This window comes from Engraulis encrasicolus, chromosome 12, assembly GCF_034702125.1.
Source record: "Engraulis encrasicolus isolate BLACKSEA-1 chromosome 12, IST_EnEncr_1.0, whole genome shotgun sequence".
In the NCBI taxonomy this organism is placed as follows: domain Eukaryota; kingdom Metazoa; phylum Chordata; class Actinopteri; order Clupeiformes; family Engraulidae; genus Engraulis; species Engraulis encrasicolus.
This window is the reverse complement of record NC_085868.1, coordinates 27,003,752-27,029,188: the sequence shown is the minus strand read 5'-3', so window position 1 is coordinate 27,029,188 and position 25,437 is coordinate 27,003,752. Positions and strand designations below refer to the sequence as shown.

Sequence of the window (25,437 nt, the reverse complement as noted above, 5' to 3'; positions counted from 1 at the left end):
AATCAATTAACAAATTTATGAATGAATTAATTAATGCATTTTTTTTACTTGTGTGCCTGTATTTAGATTCAGATGTGTCTAAGTATAAGTAGAATAAAAAAACTCTGCAACAGTTTCTTTCCAACACTACTACAGTTACCGTAGATCAGTATACCTGTCTTACGATCAACTAATTCTTAGCTGTTTTTTTTTATTTTATTTTTTTTTAATAACTGGTGTTACCTGCATGCATTTAAATCTACTTTTACTTTTGAGACGTCAGTTTAGATTAAGCTAATAATAGTCAACTGCATACAGGCCAGTAATTTTCATCAATTTGCCGTGAGGTCCATTAGAAGTACTGGCATCAAATTCTCAAGGAAAAAAAATCTAGAACAAAGGGTGTGCATTTTAGATTAAGTATCATTCACAGCACTCTCTCTTTGGCTCAAGACATTTTAACGTCATGATTATGATTGAGAAAAAATGGTAACACTATACAAACAATGATACTTTGATTAAGGAAAACTATGTTGACAAAAACAGCAGTCCTGCATGCTTGGCCTCAGAAGAGCACAAGAGTTTAAACTGCACAATATAGACGTGTCTGGCAGACAAACACATCAAACTCATCCTACAGGGTCCAGTTCTCGGTTTGCAGCTGTAGGCCGTTTTTCTTATGTGCACATATTTACTGATATGAACATAGGTCTAATATTACACTTAGCTGCCGCTTTTATCCAATGTGACGTAGAGTTATTTTAAATACAGGGTATTGGTTACAGTCCCTAGAGCACTGTGGAGTTAGGCGCCTTGCTCAACGGCTCTTGGAGTGGAGTGGAAGGGTGGGATTCGAAACTGCAACCCTCTGATCTAAAGCCTATTCCCTTAATTTTTAAGAGTGTACCGTCACACCGGTGTGACAGGAATGTTTGGGCAGTGATAGTTCTATAGAATTCTGGGCGTCTTTCAATACAATTTGGAATTTTAGAATCTTGCATTGATATAGAATGCATTCTTTTTATAGAATGTTCAAAAACCCACCCTCTAAAGGTTAACCAGATTAGGGCACAACTGCCCCCTAATATTCCTCACTCATTTAGAAAAATTTTTTTTTAATTAGTTAATACGTAATTTACTGACCATTAATAAAATCCTGTATGACATGTTAACAACTTAAATAACAAAATGTACCGATATTTCAAAGTATCATCAAAATCTGACAACTGAAAACCTCATTAAGAACTCTGTGGAAAAACAAAGAGCTCATCACAGATGATCTACTGATTCTGAACTGGTTGTCTCAAGGTTTTTACTGAGTCTCAACCCTATAGGCGAAAAAGAAACGCCACAATGTTTCATACATACCAGCAGTGATTTTGAACATATGAAAAGCATGAATCCTCCTTGGCCTATAATTCATAAGTCCCACTCTGTTATTGACCGACTGGCCTGTCTCAGCTAATTTAAGAGCCTACCGTCTTTGGCATGTTTATAAATCCACACAAGGCGCCTCCCCAAGAAAATTTCCTATATTGCAACATAGTGTAAATGAAGCAGCATTGTGATGTTGTGCCAGTGTGGCACTGTGGCATCATGTCATTGTGCCAATGGGACATAAGGGCCGCTAACAGCTTTGGCGGGGCCCAGGATAAATGTCATCTGCAAGGCCCCCCTCTCTCAATACAAACACTACAGTAAAGACCTAACCTCCCCACCTCAACTCACCCGACCCCACCCCCTCCCTTTGCCTGGGGCAAAAGAAGAGCGGAAATTTCTCAAGTTTGGGCGTTTGATGTACCCTAGTGTGTGTGTAGGTGTGTGCGTGTGTATGTGTGTGCGTGTGTATGTGTGTGCGTGTGTATGTGTGTGCGTGTGTGTGTGTATGTGTGTGCGTGTGTATGTGTGTGCGTGTATGTGTCGGCTGCACTGTGTGCCGTGCAGCATTGTAGCATTGTGACATTGTGGCAGTTCCCAGTTCCCTTTCCGTGAGCAGGATGCTTTCAGGTCCCGTGGTGTCTGTGTTTTGTGACTACATCCCCCATCTGGCGGTCAACTTTGGCCAACTCTGACAATACTCACTACTTTCTCTACCCTTTTCACTGTGTGTGTGTGTGTGTGTGTGTGTGTGTGTGTGTGTGTGTGTGTGTGTGTGTGTGTGTGTGTGTGTGTGTGTATGTGTGTGTCTGTGTGTGTGTGTGTGTGTGTGTGTGTGTGTGTGTGTGTGTTACTTGTGTCACATGATGTGCATGTCTGTGCATGTCTGTGTTCACCTGTAATCTGGCCACAAAGAAATGCAGAAGCAATAAGCATAAAGGTACACTGTGTAAGATTGTTAGTTGTTTATTTCCAGAATTCATGCTACCCATTCACTAATGTTACCCTTTTCATGAATACTTACCACCACCATCAAATTCTAAGTATTCATTATGACTGGAAAAATTGCACTTTTACATGAAAAGGGGGATCTTCTCCATGGTCCGCCATTTTGAATTTCCAGAATTAGCTATTTTTAGCTGAAAATGACTGTATTTGGTCCATACTAGAAAATATTAGCTTATTACAGTACTTAGTAAACTTTCATGAAAAGATAAAATTTGGCAATAGGCAACACAGTTTCAATGGGCAGCATAGTTGAAGTACCTTTTTGACCATTTCCTGCACAGTGTACCTTTAAAGCACAATAAAGAGGGACATTGTGTTTTGTGGAGAAAGCATTGAGGTGCTAAAGAGATAAATTGTGCTTTTGTTGGTTCATTTATCAACAATTTTGACAAGGAGTTCCCCAAAAAGGACACTACTGTGTGTGTGTGTGTGTGTGTGTGTGTGTGTGTGTGTGTGTGTGTGTGTGTGTGTGTGTGTGTGTGTGTGTGTGTGTGTGTGTGTGTGTGTGTGTGTTTATGTGTGTGTGATTTGTGGAAACTATGAAACTAGAAACTAAGAAACTAGGAAAGCAGAAGCATAATTGGCATACTATAAAGACTTCTATTGAGTTGTTCGACTCAACAATAGAGAACTGAGAATGCACACATTTTTTAAAAACATTGTTTTGAGTATTTGCATTTATACTTTCCCTATATCAGACATGCTTTCTTGACAAAATGCTAAAGTTTGAGTATATAGGATTAGGGTTGGGTATTGAAAGGGTTTCATTCGATACTGGTGCCAAATCGATACTTTTAAAACGGTGCCGGTGCATAAACGGTACTTTTTCCGGTACTTTTTAAAAAATAATAATAATAATGATAATAAAATTGAATTTTAAAATCAGCACATATTTTCTAAAGACTTTATGTAGCCTATGTAATAGCCAACAGTAGCCTATGCAGTCCATCTTTCAAATAGGACATTTCAGAGTAGAAATGTTGGCAATATACCTTCAGTAGGCTATTACCCTATTTTTTACTATTTCAGCATACAATTATTAAACTGTTTTAAAAAAATGTAGGCCTAACTGAATTATTACAAAGTCAAATTGGTCTCTACTCTAGGCCTACATACAGCAGCCTATATAAGAAGCAAAACAACTTGTCACTGGAAATGAACAACAGGCAGACAGCTTCAAAACAGCGTGTGTGCAAGAAGAGCCCCTCCTCCTCTCTCTCTGTCAAAGCTTGTTGTGTTGGTGTTTGACATGATGAAATGGTGTTGAACTGTTGATGGATACTTCCATTAGCAACAATAATACTAGCAGTGCTGCTGACATGCGTTTACAGCGCACCAAAACAGAGCACTGAGGGAAATTAACTGCTTCTGCTTTCTTCTGCTCCTCCTGCGAGTGACTGAAAACGGTGCTGCTGTTAACAGTGGGCGTAGCCTAATTATGCCGCAGCTGCATATTTTGAGGCACCGAAATCAGGCACCGAAATTCACGATGTAATGTATTTCGGTCTGGTTACTAAAGTTAATATTTTCTCCGGTGCCTGTACAGAGTTTCGGTACCCAACCCTATATAGGATTGTGGCCAGAGTAGGCATTGCAACAATGCTGCCCATCGCAACTATCTGCCTACTCCAAATGTTACTGCTGACCAAAGTAGGTACACAAAGTTCTGCAGCTAAAAATGTCCATTACTGGAAATTGAAAATAGCAGACACAGAGAAGATACACCATATGAAAAGTACATTTTTCCCAATATAATGAATACTTTGTATTACATTGTATGTTGGTGGTAGAAAATGCTTGTGAAATAAATAACATTTCTGAATGGGCAGCATCTTTTCTGGAAGTAAACTAGGCTACTAAAAGCAATTGCACACTACCTGTAAGGTCAGTGCACCATGGCAGGCTTTGTTGCCATGTCTTATCTCAAATGTATACCATACATTTCCATGTAGAATCTTAAACTTAAGACTTAAGACTTAAAGGATAACTTCAGCCAATTTCAACATGGAGTTGTAATGCTCACACTACCCTGGACTTGCCAGTAGAGCTCTACCTGAGATTTTTTTTTCTTCAGCCTCTTCAGAGATCCTGGTCATTGTAATGGGGGCAGGTGTTTGTTTACATTTCAAAAAAACATCTCGATTTATTCCCAAAAACATCCAAAAAGTTATACAACACCAGAAGACAACTAGCAAACAGCGATACCTTTTGGGAAAATATTTGGAGTAGGCCTATGTTAAGGATTTTTAAAATGTAAACAAAAGCTGCCCCCATTTGAATAGCTCAGATCTCGGAAAGGGCTGAGCCGAAAAATGTGGCATCACCGGGTACTGAAAAGTCAAGGGTAGCCGTGAGCAATACAACAGCATATTGAAATTGACTCTAGTGGTCCTTTAACACAGTGGTTCCCAACCTTTTTCTTCAGGGACCCATGTTTTTACTATTGTAAGCTTTGGTGATCCAACCGCGCGAGCGCCCACACGAGAGGGAGTCACAAGATGCCCTCTGTTTCCTGCAAAAAATCATTTTAGTTATTTTATTCCTCAATTTGTCTTTGGTCAAATATAGAAAAAAATGTTTGATGTAGCAAATGTTTGATGTGTTGCTTCTATGCATATATTAGTTAAATGCTTTGTCATTTATTCAACATGGGCTATAAATATATAATTAAACCCCTTAAAATCAAGAGGGCTCCGCGAGCCTCTGTGGATCTTTGGCGACCCATAAGTTGGGTCCCGACCCATAGGTTGGGAACAACTGCTTTAACATGACCACCATCATAGCTGTGGGGCTGCCACTAATCCCTGCAGGTCCTCCTGTCCACCACGGTATGCCAAGAATCTGGTTCAGTCGCAAAGCAGGCAAAGTTGATCTTTAGGAAGTAAATCCTCTTATAGAAGAGCCTGGGGTCCTCATTTTTATTACTAAATGACACTTGTAGCCTATTTTCATTACTGAATGACCCTTGTAGACTATCTATTGTAAGATTGATCACGTTCTGTGGGTTAACTGCAGTCATGTTTCTCACTTTACTCCCCTGTCCTGAGTTTACTTAAACAACAACAACAATATTTCAATGCCATGCCGCTCTCCTCAACTGTCTGCCTTCAGTTTGGCAAAACTGTGTGTGCGTGTGTGTGTGTGTGACCAATTTTTGTTTCTATAATATATACAATGTACTCAATTTCCCATAATTCCCCAAGTTACCATGACGTAGCTCCTTTGAGCTTCAGTCCGAGCTTCACCGTTCATGGGTTGAGGTGAAATGGAATCGCTCCACTTGAAGACGTCGGAACCAGAAATGAATGTACTGTTAGGAGTTATCATTGGTTAGACAGTACAGTACGTACAGTCACTACATTTTCTTCTCGTTTTCTTTTCTTTTCTTATTATTGTAGAAATTATTGGGATTTAGTCAGTTATAAACTATGTAATAATTAATAACTGAATCAATCAGGGTCTTTGGATTGGAGAGGAGTCTAATTCGATCTATGTTAAAGGGTGGAAAAATAGGCTTGAAACTTCAAATGGGAGTGAATGGATGTTTGTAGCTAAATGGAGAGTGTGCTTTGAGGCTGTTTTGGTCAAAACTAGTAGTAAGGACAGAATGTTGCACTTACCTAGTACATAAAGCAAGCAAAACATGGCTAAAGGATGGGTACAGGGATGTTCCAACATGGATAAAGGACTAGCGCATGGGGGCTAGATCATTGCTGAAGGAAGGGAGCAAAAAACATGGGAAAGTGGAAAGGCAACTGTAGCATGATTCTTTCACACGATTATTCGTACTAGTTTTGATCAAAAAGTTCCACAAGAGAATTTGAACTAATTAGGCCTAACTAAAACACCAAATTCAGTGCCAATGTGTGTATTTAACATACGTACAGTATATCACATGTCCTTATATTTTGCAAGGAAGATTTATCAGTAAAGGAAGAGTACAGCGAAAGAAGGGCAGGATTTTCCCATGTTGGGGCATTTGATGCACCCTCTGTGTGTGTGTGTGTGTGTGTGTGTGTGTGTGTGTGTGTGTGTGTGTGTGTGTGTGTGTGTGTGTGTGTGTGCGCGTGCGTGCGTGTGTGTGTGTGTGCGTGTGTGCATGTGCGCATGTGGGGATTGGAACCATTTTCTGCCAAGTGCACTCCTTAATCTCTACTCTCTATCTAGTCTGTGCCTGCTTCAATAGTAAAAAAACATTTTTTTTTAAATTGTGGCACATTTGTGATGGCAGTGATTAATAATGAGCAAGAACACATTATTTTCTTAAGTTGTTCAATAATGATAAGCTTAATTCATACAACTTAATTAAACTTACCGGTAATTCATTCTTAATTCATGAAAATATGTAATTTAAAGAAATATTAGAAAATATATTGGCCTATCATGCATGTTAAAGGAAGATTAAGAGACTATGTATATTATCACATTATTATTATATTACATGTATTAGACTGATCAGTATTGCTGCATTTGTTATATAAATAGAGGGTTAATGTAATTTTGCCAAATATTACAGAAATGAATCACAAGAAATCTCTTGACAGAATCAGAGACAGCATAACACAAACAAGCTCTAGAGTTGGGTGCCCAGGGCGAGCCTTAGTTTCTCCCAGAAGACCCGTGTGTCCTCTCCGGCTTTGGGCCAGCGGAGGTACGTCCGCTTCCTCACCAGGCTCCTGATCCTGTAGTGTGCTGACAGCCGGTATTCCGGAATGTCCTCCAGGAACACTAGAATCAGAACGTCCTTCTTCTCGTCAAACAGCCGGAAGCTGGCCACCTGAACCTCCCTGGAGCACCACTCGCTCTCCAGGTAGTGCTGGCTGATGACACAGATGGTCTTGCGGCTGCCGTAGATGCCGTCTATGATGTTGTCCACGATGAATTTTCCTGGTTGGAAATCCCGATGGTGCAAACACAGTCTCCATCCCTGTTCCCCTTCTAGCTTGGGAAGCAACGTACCAGTGACCCAGTGTTCATCGTGGAGGTTGTAGGAAACAAATGCATCATATTGGAACCTAGACTTTTTTGGATCCTTTTTCTTTTTGTCATAGAGAAATGCCAAGAACATATAATAGGCATAAATTATTTGCAAGCGTAGGAAGTGATAGAGGAGGGATGCGACCAATGTCAGGAGCACCACAGAAGTGCTGGAAATATAACAATACAACCCAAAGTCAATTGAGCAAGAATGCAAGTCTAACTTTAGGAGCTCAGTCCCTATCAGATTTGGTGGACTATTACACTGAAATGTATTCGCTTCAAGTACTTGTGTCAAATTATTTGTGAGCACCCATTTGATGAACCCTTCGTTTAAACAGTCACAGGTGAAGGTATTTCCTCTCATCTCAAGTAACTGTAATGAGGGAAGGGCCTGGATAACTGTATCGTTTATGGAGCTGATTTGGTTATTTCTGATCTTCAAACGAATGAGAGAGTGTAATTTTGCTTGCACAATGAAATCTAAAGTCTTAAGGTTGCATTTTTCCAAATACAGTTGGAGGAGTTGTCGCAGGGGCCGGAATATTTTAGGAGAGAGAAATGTGAGGTTATTTTCACTAAGGCCAAGTACAATGAGCTGTGTGTTGTCTTTGAAGAAGTCATCATTTATATCTTGGAATCCAACGTTTTGGGCCCAGAAACCTGTCAAATTTGTCAGATTCCACAGCAAATCCACAGGTAAATAAGTCTGTATTTCATGCTGACGCTGAGAAAAGACAAAAAGTGTTTTAAGAGACTTCAAACGACCAAAAGGGGGTGTTTTATAATGCTTTGTTCTTAAAATATGATTACTCTGTAAAGTTAGTTTACCTAGATTTGTAAGGCCGGAAAAGACAGTTGGGGTGAGATAGACATCTGTAATTTTATTTGTGTCCAAGTCTAGCATTTTCAAACTAGTTAATGAATCAAATGCTCCTTCTGCAATAGACTCAATTTTATTATCCCTTAAACCCAAATAAATGAGTGATGTTAGACCTTTCAAGTCATCCTTTCTGATGGAGTGCAATGCGTTATCACTTATCTCCAAATGTGTCAAATTTGCAGGACCATTTTTGAAAGCTCCCCTCAGTGACCCAATAGAGTTTGTCAATAGCCAAAGTTTTTGAAGGCCTTTCAGGTTTTGAAAAACACAATTATTTAGCTCGCTAACTGAGTTGTAGGACAGATCTAGAGTTTGTAAATTAACATTGTTAAAAGTGTCACAGTTAATCTCTTTAATGTCATTAAACTCAACATTTAAGGACTCCAACATGGATAGATTTTGTACAATATTGGGAATGCCTGAAAAGTTATTTTGAGACAGATTTAAGTTGGTTAGATATCTTAGTGAGGTAAAGAAGTCTTCCAGTTTAGTGAGATTGTTACCAGACAAATCCAGTTCCCTTAAGTGGGTGCATTTGTCAAGTCCTGTTTCTGTAAAGTTAGTCATACCGTTGTGCCCAAGCACCAACTCTGCTAGTGTTGGAATCAGACAAGCATTTCTTATCAATGTTTGTACAGAAGGCACATAGTTCATATTGAGCTGAACAAGGGACGTATTGAATGTTTGCAGAATGACATTAAAATCCACAGATGAAATATGAATTCCTGTCAGATCAAGCCTTCTCACATTCCTAAAGAAGTCTGGGCTGAGCACCTTCCATTCTGAAAGTGGCTTTGAAAAGCAGAAAGACAAATCAATGGCTGTAAGGTTGGGGAAAATATTTGCTGTGATGGTAAAAATACTGATTGGATTTGAAGATAAGTTCAGCATTTCAATTTGGAGGGATGAATGTGAAATATCCGTCGACTGAAAATGTGAAATATTGTTGTGCGCAATGTGAAGTTCTTTCAGGGTCTCTATCCGGAATATGGGTTGCAGATATGTTATGTTTCTCAGGTTATTGCCAGACAGTTTCACACACTCAAGCTTGGAAAAGACAGAAAATGAAGAGGGATCTATAGTTAAATTGCCATTAAATTCCAGGAGAAGCACGTTTAGATTAGGCAGGCCACGGAAGAACTCATCTGTGATTTTGTTCAAATTGTTATTGGTTAGGTTCAGCTGTTTTAACGATATCAAGTTTCGGAAAGCGCCTCTCTCCACATGAGAGATGCGATTCTGTGAGATGTTTAAGATCTCTAAATGTACAAGGTTTTTAAAATCGTCTCTCTTTATTGCAGTGATGTTGTTCTGAGAAATGTCTAAATGTGTTATAACAACTGGTAGATGTGCAGGAACATTTTTGAGGTGTTTTCTGAAGCAGAAAAATTTTGTTTGGTTATTTTGAGGCTCATGTAAGATGCACTCCCCAAACGTGTATCCATTCACATGGCTGGCATAAACTATGACATACAGAATGATGCAGAGAGGAGCACTGAGAGATCTGTGTAGAGTGGAGGACATGGTGCTGCTTTAGGTGGCCGTCCCCTTACTTAAATCACATGACACAAGTCCTGTTGTACAGTATGAATATACCAATATGGCCCATGCAGCAATCAGTCGTGTGAATCTGTAACAGAAAATAACAATGACTAGGCTTTTTTCTGGGATTTAAGTGCCTTAAGTTGACAGGACAGTGGAAAACAGACAGCCATTAATTGATAGAGAGATAGAGAGAGAGAGAGAGAGAGAGAGAGAGAGAGAGAGAGAGAGAGAGAGAGAGAGAGAGAAAAGCCAACATATTAAGTTTTAAAACCGGGAAAAAATATTGTTTTGGGGGACATATGTACTCATTTCTAATTTGATAACTGCAACACGTCTCAAATAAGTTGGGATGGGGATCAGTGAGATGTAATAAACATCCAAATAAGATAAAACAACAAAGAAGAACATTTCAAAATGAATTGTACTGAGGGACAATATGAGTGTCCAGGTATAAGACCATCACAGAGAGGCTGAGTGACTCAGAATTAAAGATGCAGAGGGAATAATTACCAAAGTTATTGCATACATTTTTGAATATCCTTTGATTTACCATGATTGAGTGTATATAAAACATGTTTTTGTCATTAAAATCATTGTATAGGTTCATGACATCATTAAATAAATATCCGCTGTAGTCTCACTCTAGCATTCCAAGAATTGCAGCTATTGAAAATTGACCATATTAAGAATGCTTAATGTGTGCAAATGATAGAGGGGTTTAACATTCTCCTAGGCACCCGAGCTCACTTGAAATAGACCATGAAGACATGGGAAACTGTCCTTTACTTACAGAAGTCAGCAGAAGTTGCAGAAGTCAATTCTTTTTGAAAATAATAGTCTTGCACATCCTGTGCTACAGTGAAAATGGACCATCCGACTTGTGTTCAAAAGTCAGCCTCCATGATGGCATGGGGGTGCAGTAGCGCATTGGTTAAGTTGTTCTCACTAATCTGTAGCGTTAAATACAGTGCTGAATGATATAAATGGGTTTTAAACAGCATGAAAAGCCACTCCTGCATTGTATTTCGAAGGGATATCTTCAATTACTGCCACATAGTAAGGACAAATTGCATTCTCTACTATGTTTTAATAGTTTAACTCCATCATAAGGACCAGCAGGTGATAAAAGGGCAGGCTTTTGGTCAAGACCTGTCACACTGTAAGCACTACAGAAAGGAAAACATTACAAAACGTGACAAGGAATACACCCTCCATTTAAGTTGGTGAAATCATGTCCAAGATAGGAATTAACACCGTTTTTTAAAATATAAAATCATCTCATCGGTTAATGTATTTAACTGTTAAGTATTGTATTTTGTTTTGTTTTTAGTCGTCCTTGGCATTTTCTGCCTTTTATTGTCCCCGTCCCAACTGTTTTGAGACATATTGTTTTTACATATTCATGAATATCCCCCAAAGCAATAATTTTGGTCAGTTTTGATGGCTGATATGTTTTCTTTGTGCCGTTTTCCATCTAATGTAAGAATCAGACGTTTTGAAAATGGCTGTATTTTGTTATTATTCACAATTTACCTTGTGTCCCAACTTCTATGCAGTTGGGGTTTGTATATATGGTCTGGGTGTATTAGTGCAGTGCACCACAGCACCTCCGCAATAGATCCTGAGCTTATTGTTGTAGATATTAAGCTTTTACTAAAGTAGTAGAGTAGAGTGAAGTAGAATGTCATTTATTGATCCAGAGGGAAAGTTGCCTTTACAATGCTACTGGACACCTTTGTTTCCCTCAGGATCAATAAATGATGCTCTACTACTTACTGTAACCTGCAATCAAATAAACCTTTGGTAATAAATAAAGTCACCTACTGTGCATGCATGCGTACATATACAGGGCCAACACATATTGTACATAAATAGGCTATGTACAAACATAAAGTATGTCGTATCAATTCAGCAAATAGCAAACTGCATACAGACCTGTATGTTTCTTCAACTTGCCATGTTGAAAAAGTCCTGAAGAAGAACCCCCACAGAAAATCTAAAATGAAAGTAGTCTATTTTCGATCAACTCACATTGACAGTTTCACATTCACAATGCTGTTGGAAAATAAGCAGATTATGAGGAAAGATCTTAGTCTGCTTAGAAGTCATCAGTTATGTTTGCATGTCTGTCATGTCTGTTTACGATACAGTTCTTATTTGAATGGTGCATCAACCTGAGAGCCTATTGGTGAACTTACTGTCTCACTTACTTACTTACTCAGCCCCTGCATTAAATACTCTCCTTACCAGTGCGTAGCACAATACAGGGTGCCTCTTACTTAGCATGGTCAGGAATTATTATGAAACGATTGTCGAGAAATATTGTTACACATGTAAGTTATATAATGATAAGTCTACCCTTCAATAAATCAATCAAATCAGAAATGTTTAAACACATGAACCAAACAGTATTTGAATGAAAAAAGGCTACTGAAGTTTCAAACATACCAGTATGTCTGTGGAGCATGAATCCTCTTTGGCCTGTAGTTCATATGACCCACTCCGTCCCAGAACAGATTAATTATCTTTGTGTATAAAATGTGAAACCCTGCCACTTCACTGGGAGTATATACACAGCCCCCAATGAACATGCCGTTTCCCTAACCCAGGGTATTGAAATGTCTCATGGTGGGGGCTGGACGGGTAATCTGGCATACAGGGTGTTTTCCTGGTGGGCCAACAGTTCTCAGAGGACAGTACTTTTGTTGTCAGTGTTGTCCCCCCCCATATTCCCACAATTTAGAGGGTGCAACACATTGGCCCATCTCAAATATAGACTGTGGACTGAACCAATCAGGATATTAAATGAAAGTGGCCCATCTACTGTATTTTTGAGGGGCCGTTGTAAGACAAGAATTCCAGGGCCGATTTTTAGGTCCCAGTCCATCCCTCTCTCTCATGCTGACAGTGTTACTTTGGTCACTCGCCTAACATATGAGGTGAACTTGCAGGGAATCTACTTCCACTTCCACTACTTCCCCTACATTTTACGCAACGTGTGTGTGTGTGTGTGTGTGTGAGTGTGTGTGTGTGTGTGTGTGTGTGTGTGTGTGTGTGTGTGTGAGTGTGTGTGTGTGTGTGTGTGTGTGCGCACCTTTAATTTGAGCAAATATGGGCTGCAATATGTCCTCCACTTCCTGTTGTGTGAACATTTATGGTATTCAATTAAATGTTAACGAAGGCCAGTTTTTCAATTTCCTCCCAGTTAAGGATTAACTATACGCATGTATTATGGTTGCCGTCTGTCAATGAAAAAAATATGGGAGACTTCATTGAAGTGGATGGTCTGGGGGTCCTCCCCCAGAAACTTTAGCATTTCTTAGATGTAATTTCCTGCATTTTAATGTCCTGTGTCCCATTTCAGCACGATAAAGGAACCCATACTTGTATCTCTAAATTCTAAAAAAACGATTCTGTATTTCAAGGGGCTTGTAGGGGGCCAGAACCTTGCTGTCCAAGGGCCGCATCAGGCCTCAGGGCCGCCATTTGAATAGCCCTGATTTATGGAAATGCAACTAGGAAAGCAGAAGTATTGTTGGTATGTAGACTAGATAGATAGGTAGCGTTTATTGTCCCTAAAGGGAAATTCGTTTTCGCCACCATCATAACTTGTTACAGCCGACATGAAGACCAAGTATACAACCTAATACACAATACATGTACTCAAACCTCTAGCCCGGCTGAGGACAAAAGCACCAAAGTGTGGTTCAAGAAGCCTCCACACTCACAAACTGTGTCTCATTATTTATTTATATTACCACCATGTCCAAAAAGCAAATGCGTTTCGGCTATCAAGCCTTCATCAGTGCATAAAGAGACACAGTTTCTGAGTGCGGATTTTTCTTCCTTAAGTTGATACATTTTATGGCGCACCCTAAGACTTTCGTTTTTTAAGAAGTTGAGCACGTTCTTTGCCAAAACAAAAAATCAAGAGGCCTCCCCCCGTGGCCGGTAGGGAGACCACCGTAGGTCCCCTGACCGTGGGAAAGGGGACCGAAAGAGCAGGTAGCCTACCGTTGGTAGGTGCAGCCCAGGAGGTCGGTAGCCTCCCACTTGGTGAGCCCCACGATCTCTACTTGTCCGATGGGCCAGGGCCCCTCGACATCTACTGCTCACGTCATACCATTAGCCCGCCATTCAGACGCCTGGGCTAGGCGCACAGACTCCCATGGATTTTAAATATAGTGGAAAGAGGTTACCATCTACTACAGTTCATGCTTTTCACTCAGTGGTCCTTTCGGTGGCCCACGATGAACAGGCAATTACACTGATGGAAGAGATTACGACGTTACCAAAGAAGCGACATGGATCGTTCCCCTCTCGGAGGCAGAGGATGATTTCTATAGTAGATGCTTCCTGGTACCTAAAAAGGGTGGTTTTACTGATGACTCCGGCGATTGTCATATGCTCGGTGCATCGTGACGATTGGTTCACCTCAGATGACCTGAAGGATGCCTACTTTCAGACTCACATCTACCCCCCGCATAGGAAATATGTGTTTTGCCTTCGAGGGGGTGTCTTACGAGTTAATGATGCTCCCCTTCGGGCTAGCCCTGAGCCCACGTGTGTTCAAACGCTGCTTGGAGGCTGCACTCCTCCCTCTACAGGAGCAAGGGGTAAGAGTCTTAGGGCCTTTCCCATTACTAATCTCTACCCCTATCCCTACGCCTTCCCCATGCCTAAAGTGTAGGGCTTCAAACTGGAATATCCCTTCAACAATCAAGGAATGACACTCACAGCTGTCACTAATTCCATGCATTAGGTTGACGTTAATAGCGATTTTTTTCATGTGCGTTTCACAGAGAAAAGGGCCATCACACATTAGGACATTGTTAAACTTTAGTACAATGGGATAATTATTACCACTTCACAACCGTCAATTGCGGCGAAAATACTTAAACTTGTGTGCTGTTGTGGGTGCCGCGGCTTGCAGACAAATTTTAAATGAATTCGCAATGTATTCAGGGAAACCTGTCGAAGCCCTCCGTCGACAGAGTGTGGTGTCGAAAATCTCCGCGTGGAGGGGTGGAAAGCCCTTCGCTGCACCCCTACCCATCTGTCTGTTACCCTCAGAAGGGACTTTCTCTCCCAGGCCCGTGGTGAACTCTTTCACCCACATCAGGTGGAGGGCCGAGGGCGCATAAGCGATCAACGTTGTAAAAACTGGCGAGGGATAACCTGAAACTTTCCCCAGTGCATTGTTGATTTAAATGAAGCAGAATAAAGCTTGTTGCCACTCACGGTTCTTTCACACATTTTAAAAATCAGAATTTTATCCGAGTAAAGCGATACAGGCAAAAGCGAAAGCCTACTATATCGGACCAGCCAATAGAATGCTCCGATGGTCACGGAACTGCACCAAACACCAATCAGATTGCATGGTATGAAATCAGCTGCTGCAGATGGGAAGTAATTACTTACTCTCAGCGTTATCAAAGAAGATCGTCTTCCGAAGTCAAATCATGTAATTATATCCTAATCTCATTCAGTTATATCCTTAAAAAAATAAAGAGTATCTAATACAACAGGTCTTGTGATGTGTTTTGTACAGTGGGGTGCAACCTTCATAAGGGTAAAGTTACGTTTCCTCTCCAGCGAGCTTCACTGTTTAGCCTACATCTCCAGAAGTTGGTCGTCGTTCACATTACTCCTTTCTTCACTGTTGTTTTCAATGATAATAGTTCATTATTGAATCTTAAATGCTTTAATGTTTGTCATTTTTCTCCATGCGTCATCCTGTTTGTGGTATGTTAAACACGTTTATTGTTGTAGACTACACCAGTGGATGAGAGGCTACCTTCGCCGCCCGCTCAGAGATAATAAAGTGATTCAAGTTTAAAAATAAAAAAACAGCCGTTTTCATAATTAAAAACGTTTTTTTATTTGCAGTAATACATTTTACATTCAATGACTTGTGTGCTCTTGCATTGAGTAATTTCCATGTACACGGTTCAAAGTCAATGGGATGTTTCCAAGAGGAATTTCAGAGGGCATTAAGTACAAAAATAAAGAAGCTTTGGCAGCCACTGTATGCTCCATGGTAATCTGGGAAAAGATGTTAACCAGATCCTAAAACATGAATAGCTGACAGCAAAGCATGAAAGATATCGGGGCCTCCATAACTCCCATGACCTCTACTGCCATTGACTTCAATGCAAATGCATCATGTCAGTAATTAAGGCAAAGACATTCCTAACCAAAACTTTAACATTGAAATGTAGTTTAGAAAGTACAATATTTCAACTGAGTTGATGGGCATCCGAATACTTTCATTTTTTCTAAAGAATATTGGGATTTCCTCAAAATATTCTAATTTTGTGAGATAGCAAAATTTGAGTTTTTGGGCTGGAAGACCAACATCTGCAAAAATTAAATAATGGATTGTGGGAATAGTTGAATATGTGGCTCATGCATCTAGAATTAATGAATGTTTAACATTCTTGATGAAATTGTGGAAATAAAACAACTTTTACATGTGATTCTAATTATATGATTAGCACCTGTAATGTTCAGAGAACTTGACGATATAATTGATCCTAGACAAATTAAGTAAATACAACATAGAAGTTAGTGACAGTGAAACAAAGACACAATCTGCAACCCTGTTTGAATTAGGCCTATTGAAGACTGCCGCAGGTGCCACCTATTAGTCAAGGAGTGATTCTACGAATCGACAACGCTTTTAAGTCCATGGATTTTATTTGCCAATTCCACTAACTATTAACTGCATCCAATGATCTTTCATATAATACAGAAAGTGTAGACATGGCATTATTTCCCTCAGCAAGAATGAATATTTAATACTGGTTTTGGGCGTTTTCATGCCGTCCCGTTTTCCAAATGTCAGATTCAGTCTTCATATTAGAATGTAAAGAAACTTGTTTTGCCCAAGACGATTGCAAATGTTGATTCACAGTAATCATCACAATATGACAAAACTGTCAGAAAGACCACTGTCCTTTCCATTATACATGAAATTTGCCATTTTGTGTGTGTCCACGAAAACTGTTTTAACCGTGTCACGGTCTGAAACCCCCTCCATAAATCAGTAATGGTTTGGTCTTAGGCCATACGAATAACATCACGTGATGTCATAACCTCTTCGGCAGGATATGGGAAGACTTTTTGGTAAGTTTTGAGCTCCATCCTTCCATAATTTAATCCATTCTTTTTCATGTTTTCTTATAGGTGGTGGGCCCAGTCTCATATCTTGTCAGTTCGTTGGTGTTAACGAGTGGCAACTTTATTTTTGCTTTGACAACCCATTAATCAATATTTTGGCTGTTGCCATCCTCAAAACTTGCACATTGATTTATAAAAATGACAAGAAAAACTAGCCGACCGAGTGACGTCACGTCAATGCAAAGTCAACGAGGCAGAATACAGCTAGCGCGTGCATGCTACCCGGAACCGTCAGATTTCATGGCAAAAAGTGTCAAGTTGGGGGGTAAGTGTGCTCACTTGTGTACATGCAACAAAAAAAATATTTTTCTCAAACTTTCAGGAGTGCTCTTTTTCGCTGTTAGTGTTCGACTGTCTGACCATCATTGGGCAACGAGAGATAAATGTCAAAAAGATGACAGGTCCCTCAAAGCAATAGAGCAATGAGGTGACGGGGGTAGATCAATTCGCCAAAAAACTACGTGTCAGTAAAGAAATGCAAGCTGTGTTATTTTTTCCAGTAACAGGAAAATGGTCAGGAATGAAATGCCTACGTTGTTTCAATGATTAGGTGAATTATCTGCCTATGAAAAAAGCCCGATATGCGGATAAATATTCCCTTTTCAACTTTGAGGGGCGGAGACTTCCCATTGACTGTGCATTATGTGACGTCACCCCCAGTCTTTTTTATTTTCGTTATTTTTTAACATAAACGTGCAACTTTTCAGCGTGGCAACAGCCAGAATATTGCTTTACATATTGTCAGGAGGTCATATTAGAAAAATCAAGTTGCCACTCGAGAGTGAGAACGAAACTCATGTTCTAAAGGAGTTACGAAATCTAGCCCACCGTCTATTAGCGGGAAAATTGCCTGTCAACTGTGTTATCAACATATTCATAAGAATCTGAATTAGAAATCACATGTAGAAAAACACAGATAAAACATACAAATACATGAATTCATTAAGGTGTTGTGGTGGAACTTCTGAGGTCCTCAGTTAGCACAACACCATAAAAATGGCTGAAATGTCAACCGTGTTACCGTCAATGGTGTTACAATTAGCTATGACAGTCAGGGTTGCCAGATGAGGATGATGATTTCCAGCCCAAAAATTGTTCAAAACCTGCCTAGAAGCACAAAATCCCGCCCAATTCTATTGATTTCTATGGCAAAAAGTGGGCGGGTTTTTCTGATAAATGCCATTTTTACGGCCATCCTAAGCAGCCCAATTGGGCGGGAACCAGCACAATCTGGCAACACTGATGACAGTGGAGGAGGAGTATGTTTTTGTCAATTTATCTCCATATTGACAGACAAACAAACAAAATTTGTTTTTTATAAAAACACCACCAAGGCACTTTTACAATCACTTGACTCTACTTATCACTCTGCTTTAAGATTCATCACTAGAAGAAAGCATTCTACGCACCATTGTGTGTTGTATGACCTAGTAGGCTGGCCATCACTAGATTTTAGACGTCATAAACATTGGCTTTTATTCATATACAAGGCCTTAGTTGGCCAGCTCCCCTTGTATATACAGAGCCTTTTATCTTTTAGCAGTCAAGGATACAACCTACGCTCAAGTAGCTACATTGTTTTAAATGTCCCCATGATAAAAACAGAATTTGGTAAAACTGCTTTTATTCATTGTGCCCCAACTCACTGGAATGAACTACAGAAATCTCTTAAGCTTGCTGTTTTTATGTCTGTAGCTGAGTTTAAAACCTATCTTAATGACACTTTTAAATCTGTCTGCACTTGCTTTTAATATTTTAATCTCCTTCTAATGTTGTTTTATGTTTATTATTTTATGGTTTTTATTGTGTAATTTTATCTCTTTATCCATATTGATTTGTTCTGTTTTGTCTGTGTCCTGTCTGTAATGTAACTGTTATGTGTGCTGCCGCCTTGGCCAGGGCTCACTTGTAAAAGAGAATTTTATTCTCAATGTGATTTTATTTCCCTGGTAAAATAAAGGTAAAAAAAAATAAAAAAAAAATAATAATAATTTCTGTTCTAGGGAGATGGGTTTGTCTGCTCTGTTTTTTTCTCTAAAAAAGTGCCGACTTGTTCCCCTGCACTGTTGAACGTAACACAGTTGACTGTTTTGAAAGTGTTTTTGAGCTATTGATCCCTTATGTGTTGGAAAAATCCTATGAACAGACACTAGGGATTATCTCTAGAGATGGAAGTCTTGTGTAAGGAGGGTGACAAAATTCAAATCAGACGTTACAGGGATTTATAATGAAAAATGTGTCAGTCTGTATCACAGTGAATCATAAAATCCTACTTATGAAGCTCAACAATCACATTTTCTATATCAGTTGCACAGATTAATGACAACATTATTGCTAAGGGACATAAGCACTTTCAAACGTATGTTGTTTCAACTCTGTAGTATTTTTATATATGTTTGAAATGACATAGTATTTGTCCATAACACTGTTGGCAAGATAATCAAGCAAATGTTCGCTTTCATTAGAGTATTTATCAAATGATTTAAGATTTAGCTTGCCAATTTGTTTGTTTGGAAACTTAAATATATACACTATGGAAACATCTATGTCATTTATTTGAAAAAAATACTGACAATTGACATTTTGCTTTTGCCAAAAGCGTAGGGGAATTGTAGAATCACTCCAAGATTACAAACAGATCTTGTCCAGCCCTGTGATTTTAAAAATGAACATCACAACACAATCCTTCCATCAGTCATTCTCTACTCTTGTGACAAGATTTGGAATGCTGCCAGTTTTCCTCATTTGTGAAACACTGGGAGAGTGCTTTACAGCATCTTCGGCTCTTCACCTGTACACTGTACGATCAATCACAATGTAAAGACATAAACATTGCAAGGGCAAATCTTTTCAAGAAGGGGAAATGCTCAGAGCGGGACTTGCCCCCAAACCAAGACGGCTTATTAGCGGAGTTGAGGCTTGATAAGTACAGCTGAAGCTACAATTAAATATAAGAAGTATTAATGAGCCAAGATACTGACCAAAATTAGGATCTACTGTTTCTGGCAATAGACTAGCCCTACTTGTCCAGCTGCGGCACTTGGCGCGCGCCTGTGTGTTGACCCTACAGCTCAATGAGGTTTCTACCATTAGATGTCAGTGGTGGGTGTGAATAGTTTTCAGTTGACATGACATTTTTGTATCAGTCATGATCATGTTGTTAAAATGGCTTGGGCCCAATGTGAATGTAAGCTGAGCTGAAATGAACTCCCTTTGTTCCAGATCTGTCTGTGGAAATTGGTCTTCAGTAATTCTAATCCCCTTTACGGCAAGTTGAAGAAAAAGACAAGCCTGTAAGTCTCCATTATGCAGTTTTAAAATGTGGTCTGATGAGACCAAGATAAACACATTTTCTTTAGATGGCATCAAGGATGTGTGGTGGTAAACAAGTGAGTTTTACAAAAAAAAGTGCAGAATATGGCTAGTCAACCATGGTTGTGGGACTGACATCGTTTGGGGATATATGAATGCTGTCAACATTGAAAAACTGAATTACACCTAAAGAAGCATGCATATCAACTTTTCCCCCCAAATCGCACCCTGGGCCTACCGGAAAACTGGCAGGAAAGGCATTAGTACCCTTGCAGGATGTCTCACATGGAAATGCAACATGAAAAGTAGGAAGCATTACTGATATGAAGTATACTACTGTGGGGTGTTTTTTAATTATTTATATTTTCTCTCTGAATTTACAAAACACCTGTACACCTGCATATGCCTGATGAGGAGCCAGGGTGATCGAAACGTTGCTTTTTGAATAGTAAAGTTTATTTTTTGGAGCTTGTCGGTAGTGTGCAGACCTACCTTTTTCAACTGATTTGACATTTGACTGCTTTGTGCCTTGACGTTAAAAAGCTTGGAGCGCATGATTCAGCCAAACGGTTTTATTTATTTATTATTTGGTGCTGTTTACATTCTTTCCCACTTGGACATGATGCTGAAATGGCGTGATAGGTCTACTAAAGGTTGGTACTAACAATGTCTGGTAATTTGTAATGTACTTGATCTACGTGTATTTGAAATTTGATTTGATTTTGATTTTGATTTTGATTTGTATTTGACATTAGGCTACATGGTACTTTTCCAAATCCAAGCTTTCGAGATTCGCACTCTGAGGCAAGTGCAATCTACCTATAAAAAAAGCAGTCTTTCTTAGTTTTTTAAGTTTTATTGTGTGATTTTCATTGCTCATGAAATGTATGACTAATTATTATATTGAGTTTCAGATTGAAACAGTATCTCATTTATACAAATCTTCCACTTAATAACCAACTAACATCCCCATTCAGAGGTTCAAGAAACAAAGAAGGCTTCTTTATGACTTCAAAACCTTCAAGAAGTGTGAGGTAAAGGCACATCAAACAAAGCTATTGCCGTGGGTGCAGGATATACAGTGGCTGACAACGTCTCGACCTAAGGTCTTCGTCAGGTGTCTCACGACAAGGGAGCTTCTGTGGTGTGTGGACATTCTTTCCTCTTTTTTTAAAATCTCAAAACCTCCACATGTAATTTTTAGCTGAACATGAAGATGTCTCTTTCACCGTTTTCTGCAGACATACACTGTTTGGCTTGTTAAACCAAATGTACAAGGCAGAGTTTGCACTTGCTCTACATAATTTGGAACTAGGAGTAAAATAATTGGGGACCACTGCTTTAAGGCAACGAGTGTGTTCCATGTTTACAGTATGTTTAAGTTTATAGGCTCTGACAAAAAAGCTTGAAATGTTGTTGGTTTGTCAGATAAAGCATGGCAACAAATCCTGACACTAACATATTTAATTGTGATTTTGCTATGGATAACATTATGTTAATTATTTTGTTAGATCCCATTTGCCAAGAGTAGCAAGATCCCATTTGTAAACTGTGTCAAATCTTGAAATAACTAATTTAGGGAAATACAACTTATTTTAGACGAACATTACAAACTAATTTTTTTTACATGTGCACGTGTGCTCACACCTCAGGTTGAGCCGGAAAAAATCATATCAGTTTTGCTTCTGCTTTCCAAGTTGCATTTCCATTAATGAATCTAGGCCTACGTGTGATAGCACAAATAAGTGATACCCCACAGATAAGAATACTCACCGCACAGATAAGAATACCATCCATGCAATGTTATGTAGGCCTATGTGCATACAGTATGTGTGTGTGCGTGCGTTTGTAGCCCGTGTTTCCCTTCCACAAAAACAGTTAGCAGGTTCTCAGTTAACAGGCCTCATTGGTTTCTGTTCCTTGGGAATGAAATGGGATTTCACATTGAGTAGAGAAGGTATTTAAAGGTCATCGGGTCAATAGCAGAGGAGTCTTGTGAATTACAGGCCAAAGAGGATTCAAGGATGTCAAGGACATATCCTCATAAATAGTGGTATGTATTTTAAGCTTTGTTTCATTCGAATACTGTTTGATTCGCAAATTCATACATTTTGCCAGATGTACAATACAACCTGTCATATTTTTGCACCATAATTTTGTCCGCGTGTGTACAATGTATGATACAAAGAAATCATATGTTTTTCATTCAATTGCCCTAAAACCCATCCTACTGCTTCTCAGTCTCTGAAGGCCCGTTTAGCAGGCCCACGTGTCTATATGAAAACACTCACACTCAAGGACTGGGGTAGTGCTGAACAGCGGCACTGATCTCTAAACATAGCCTATGCGTTTTAGGGTAATGATTATGTGCATGCAATGCTAAATGCTTAGCTGAATGTATTGGCTCTGGTACTTAGCAGATGTGTGGACTTGTGACTGGGACTTGAGTTAGATTTGAGTCACAAATTGATAACTTGAGACTTGACTTGGCAATATTAGGAATGACTCGTGACTTGTCTTGGACTTGTGTGCGAAACTTGACTTGGACATGACAGTTTTAGCTTGCAATGAACAGCCATGGTATGTCAAGTCGTATTATACTCAATTTTCTGCATTTGTATGTGAAAAAATATCACATGAAAAAAAGAAAATTAAATGATTCACCCTTAACCAGTACCAGCAGGCCCACTATTTTTTTGGTTAAGAACGCGACTGGCAAAGGGGGACATGCATAGCAGTGAAGAGAGGTAATGAATTTATGACCAAAACTACTGAATTCTGAGTTCTGATTGTGCATTAAAGGGGCATTCCACCGGTGGAGACATGAATATGTATTGAAAGTGGGTTATATATGTAGTAGAATAGAAGCATACATTTCTAATTTGGTGCCTTCTTGCTTGTGGATTTGTGACAACAATCCCCATAATGCATTGCAATGCTGAAGTTCCAGAGGCCACACCCAGGCAGCTCTGCCAGTAGGCCCATACGACTTTGTTGCTGTCAACCAACGTTGACGGAAGCACGTGAGTGAGAACTTGTTGTCACGATGTGGGTGTTATTAAATACAGCGCATTTAAAGTCGGCCACAAATATGAACGAGACGATGAGCTCGCACCGGTTTGCTCTACTAACACACCACGTGTGAGGAGTGGGGGGACAGGCAGTGAGGAGGAGCTGAAGTGGAGACCTGCGCAAACTTGTGTAGAGGTGTAAGACAAGACCCATATACACACGTGAGTGAGTTGTTGACCAACCAGTTCATGGGCGCGTGACCTCGGAGGCAGTCCGCCGACGAGCGCCGACGAGCGTTGAAGGGGATAAGCAACTGCAGAGGTTGCAAGATCTGACTGCAGCCGCATTCATGCCGCGATAGTTTTACACCATGTGACATGTCACCTCGTCAACGCAACGTCGACGAAATTTCGAAGTTTGACAGGAAATCTAACCGTCATGCAGCATTTTCCATCCAGGGTGCATTGCTGTCTAAATGCGCATACATGCGTTGACACATGTCGAATGCACCTAGTGACTTACTGGAGCCTCAATGCCAGTGATTTCAAAAGCACTAGCACACTGATCTGTGATAGGTCTGTTAGCGCATTAGGTTCAACCCCCTATTGACGGAGTTGAAAGGGTGGGGAAAAGGCTTGTAGTCTCAACAGAAATCCACCTCTCTTGCACTTCCTTCTAGAATGATGGAAAATGATGGTTTTTACATCATTGTAGGAGGAAGTGTTAAGAGGTGAATAAGGAATTCTCCTCTCAGGGGGAATTGAGAGAATGTTACATGACCATTCAAAAGTATGACTGGGTGTATAGCAATGGAAAGCCTAATGCAAATGGGTGGAGTGTCCCTTTAAATACATGGTGACTTGTTAAGGACTTGGTAATGAGAATTGGACTTGGACTTGACTTGGCTTTGGTGCGACTTTGGCTTGACTTGGTCAAATGTGTGTTAACTTGTGACTTGACTCAGACTTGATTTGAGAGACTTACTTTTGACTTGTAAATTATTGACACGGTCTCATTTCTGGTATTTAGTATTCTAGATATCAGTGGGGCTGCGCTCTGCGAATGTGCCTATAGTACAGACATGCATTCAAATCCTACTTTTGTTGAGCTAAAGAAGGAGGAAATAACTGTATTTTATGCTTTTGTTTTTTGTACAATAATCTTCCACTAAAAAAATAAATAAAATATTTGGACGTTTTGGTACATTCCCACCTAGCAACACTGATGTTACCTAGAAGTGTCCGATAACATTTTATAACAATGGTACATTTTAAAGTGAAACACTTGCTAAATAATTATAAACTTGGTAAGTAAAAATTGGTAATTATAAACAAAACATTTAAAAATGTTTGTAAACGAGTAATGATTACCAAATGCTTGCAAAAGAAAATCGGCCTATGGCTGCACAGCGAAGCAGTTTGATATGAGTTTGGGTGCACTCCATATGCTGATTTCCGTTCTCCACTTGTGCTTGTGACCTTGACGCCCCGCCTCTGTGGAGGAACCAATTAAGTTTCCCCGCTATCAGCCTAGCCACAACAACTTTTGGGAGACTGTTCTTCATTCACCATCCCAATTGCAAATGAGAAAATGACATTAGAGTTGCGCTTTTGCAAGATATTGAATTGATTTTCTGTCATCAGGGACGTCATTATGAGGTCGCAAGCAGGCAAGGGAGCGAGGGAGGACGGGGGTCTGCATATTGGAACGCACCCTTTGTCTGCCGGACTAGCCTGAGAAATCCCATGCTGCTTTGCACAATCATTCCAATCTGAAAGACAGCATGGAATCTGTACCAGTGTTAATTGCGTCAGCTTTTTTTGATTTAGTCGTAGTCTTAGTCACAATGACGAAAATCAATTTTAGTCTTAGTCATATTTTAGTCATTGCCTTCCCAATTTAGTCTTAGTCTTTGTCTAAATGACGAAAATCAATTTTAGTCTTAGTCAATTTTTTGTCGTTTTAGTCATTTTAGTCAACACTGTACATATAGAACTTGTCCACACACTGCTTCTCCTTTTAACATATATCATTGACTGTACAGAATAAACCTTCTCCACACACTGCTTCTCTTTTTAACATATATCACACTGTGCAGAATGAAACTTCTTCACACACTGGTTCTCTTTTTCTCTATTTTATTTAACACCAGTGTTAATTTA

General features: G+C 39.6%; 1 protein-coding gene across 1 annotated transcript; it reads right to left on the bottom strand.

Annotated features, from left to right (window-relative positions):
- Window positions 1–6,066: 6,066 nt before the first annotated feature.
- LOC134459508 (toll-like receptor 13) lies at window positions 6,067–11,749 on the bottom strand. The gene is made up of 5 exons (XM_063211872.1): window positions 11,705–11,749; window positions 8,794–9,854; window positions 6,952–8,172; window positions 6,464–6,493; window positions 6,067–6,077 (listed from the first exon to the last, which is right to left on the bottom strand). Exons 2-5 carry the CDS (start codon window positions 9,746–9,748, stop codon window positions 6,067–6,069), a joined length of 2,217 nt encoding a protein of 738 aa, XP_063067942.1. The 5' UTR covers window positions 9,749–9,854; window positions 11,705–11,749.
- Between the last annotated feature and the right edge of the window lie 13,688 nt (window positions 11,750–25,437).

Coding starts and splice junctions, on each gene's coding strand:
- LOC134459508 (XM_063211872.1), bottom strand. CDS start 9,748: ATGTCCTCCACTCTACACAGATCTCTCAGTGCTCCTCTCTGCATCATT. Junction 8,173..8,793: donor GTTGGTGCTTGGGCACAACG/GTATGACTAACT, acceptor TTACAAATCTAG/GTAAACTAACTTTACAGAGT. Junction 6,494..6,951: donor GAAACTAAGGCTCGCCCTGG/GCACCCAACTCT, acceptor TGCACTTGGCAG/AAAATGGTTCCAATCCCCAC.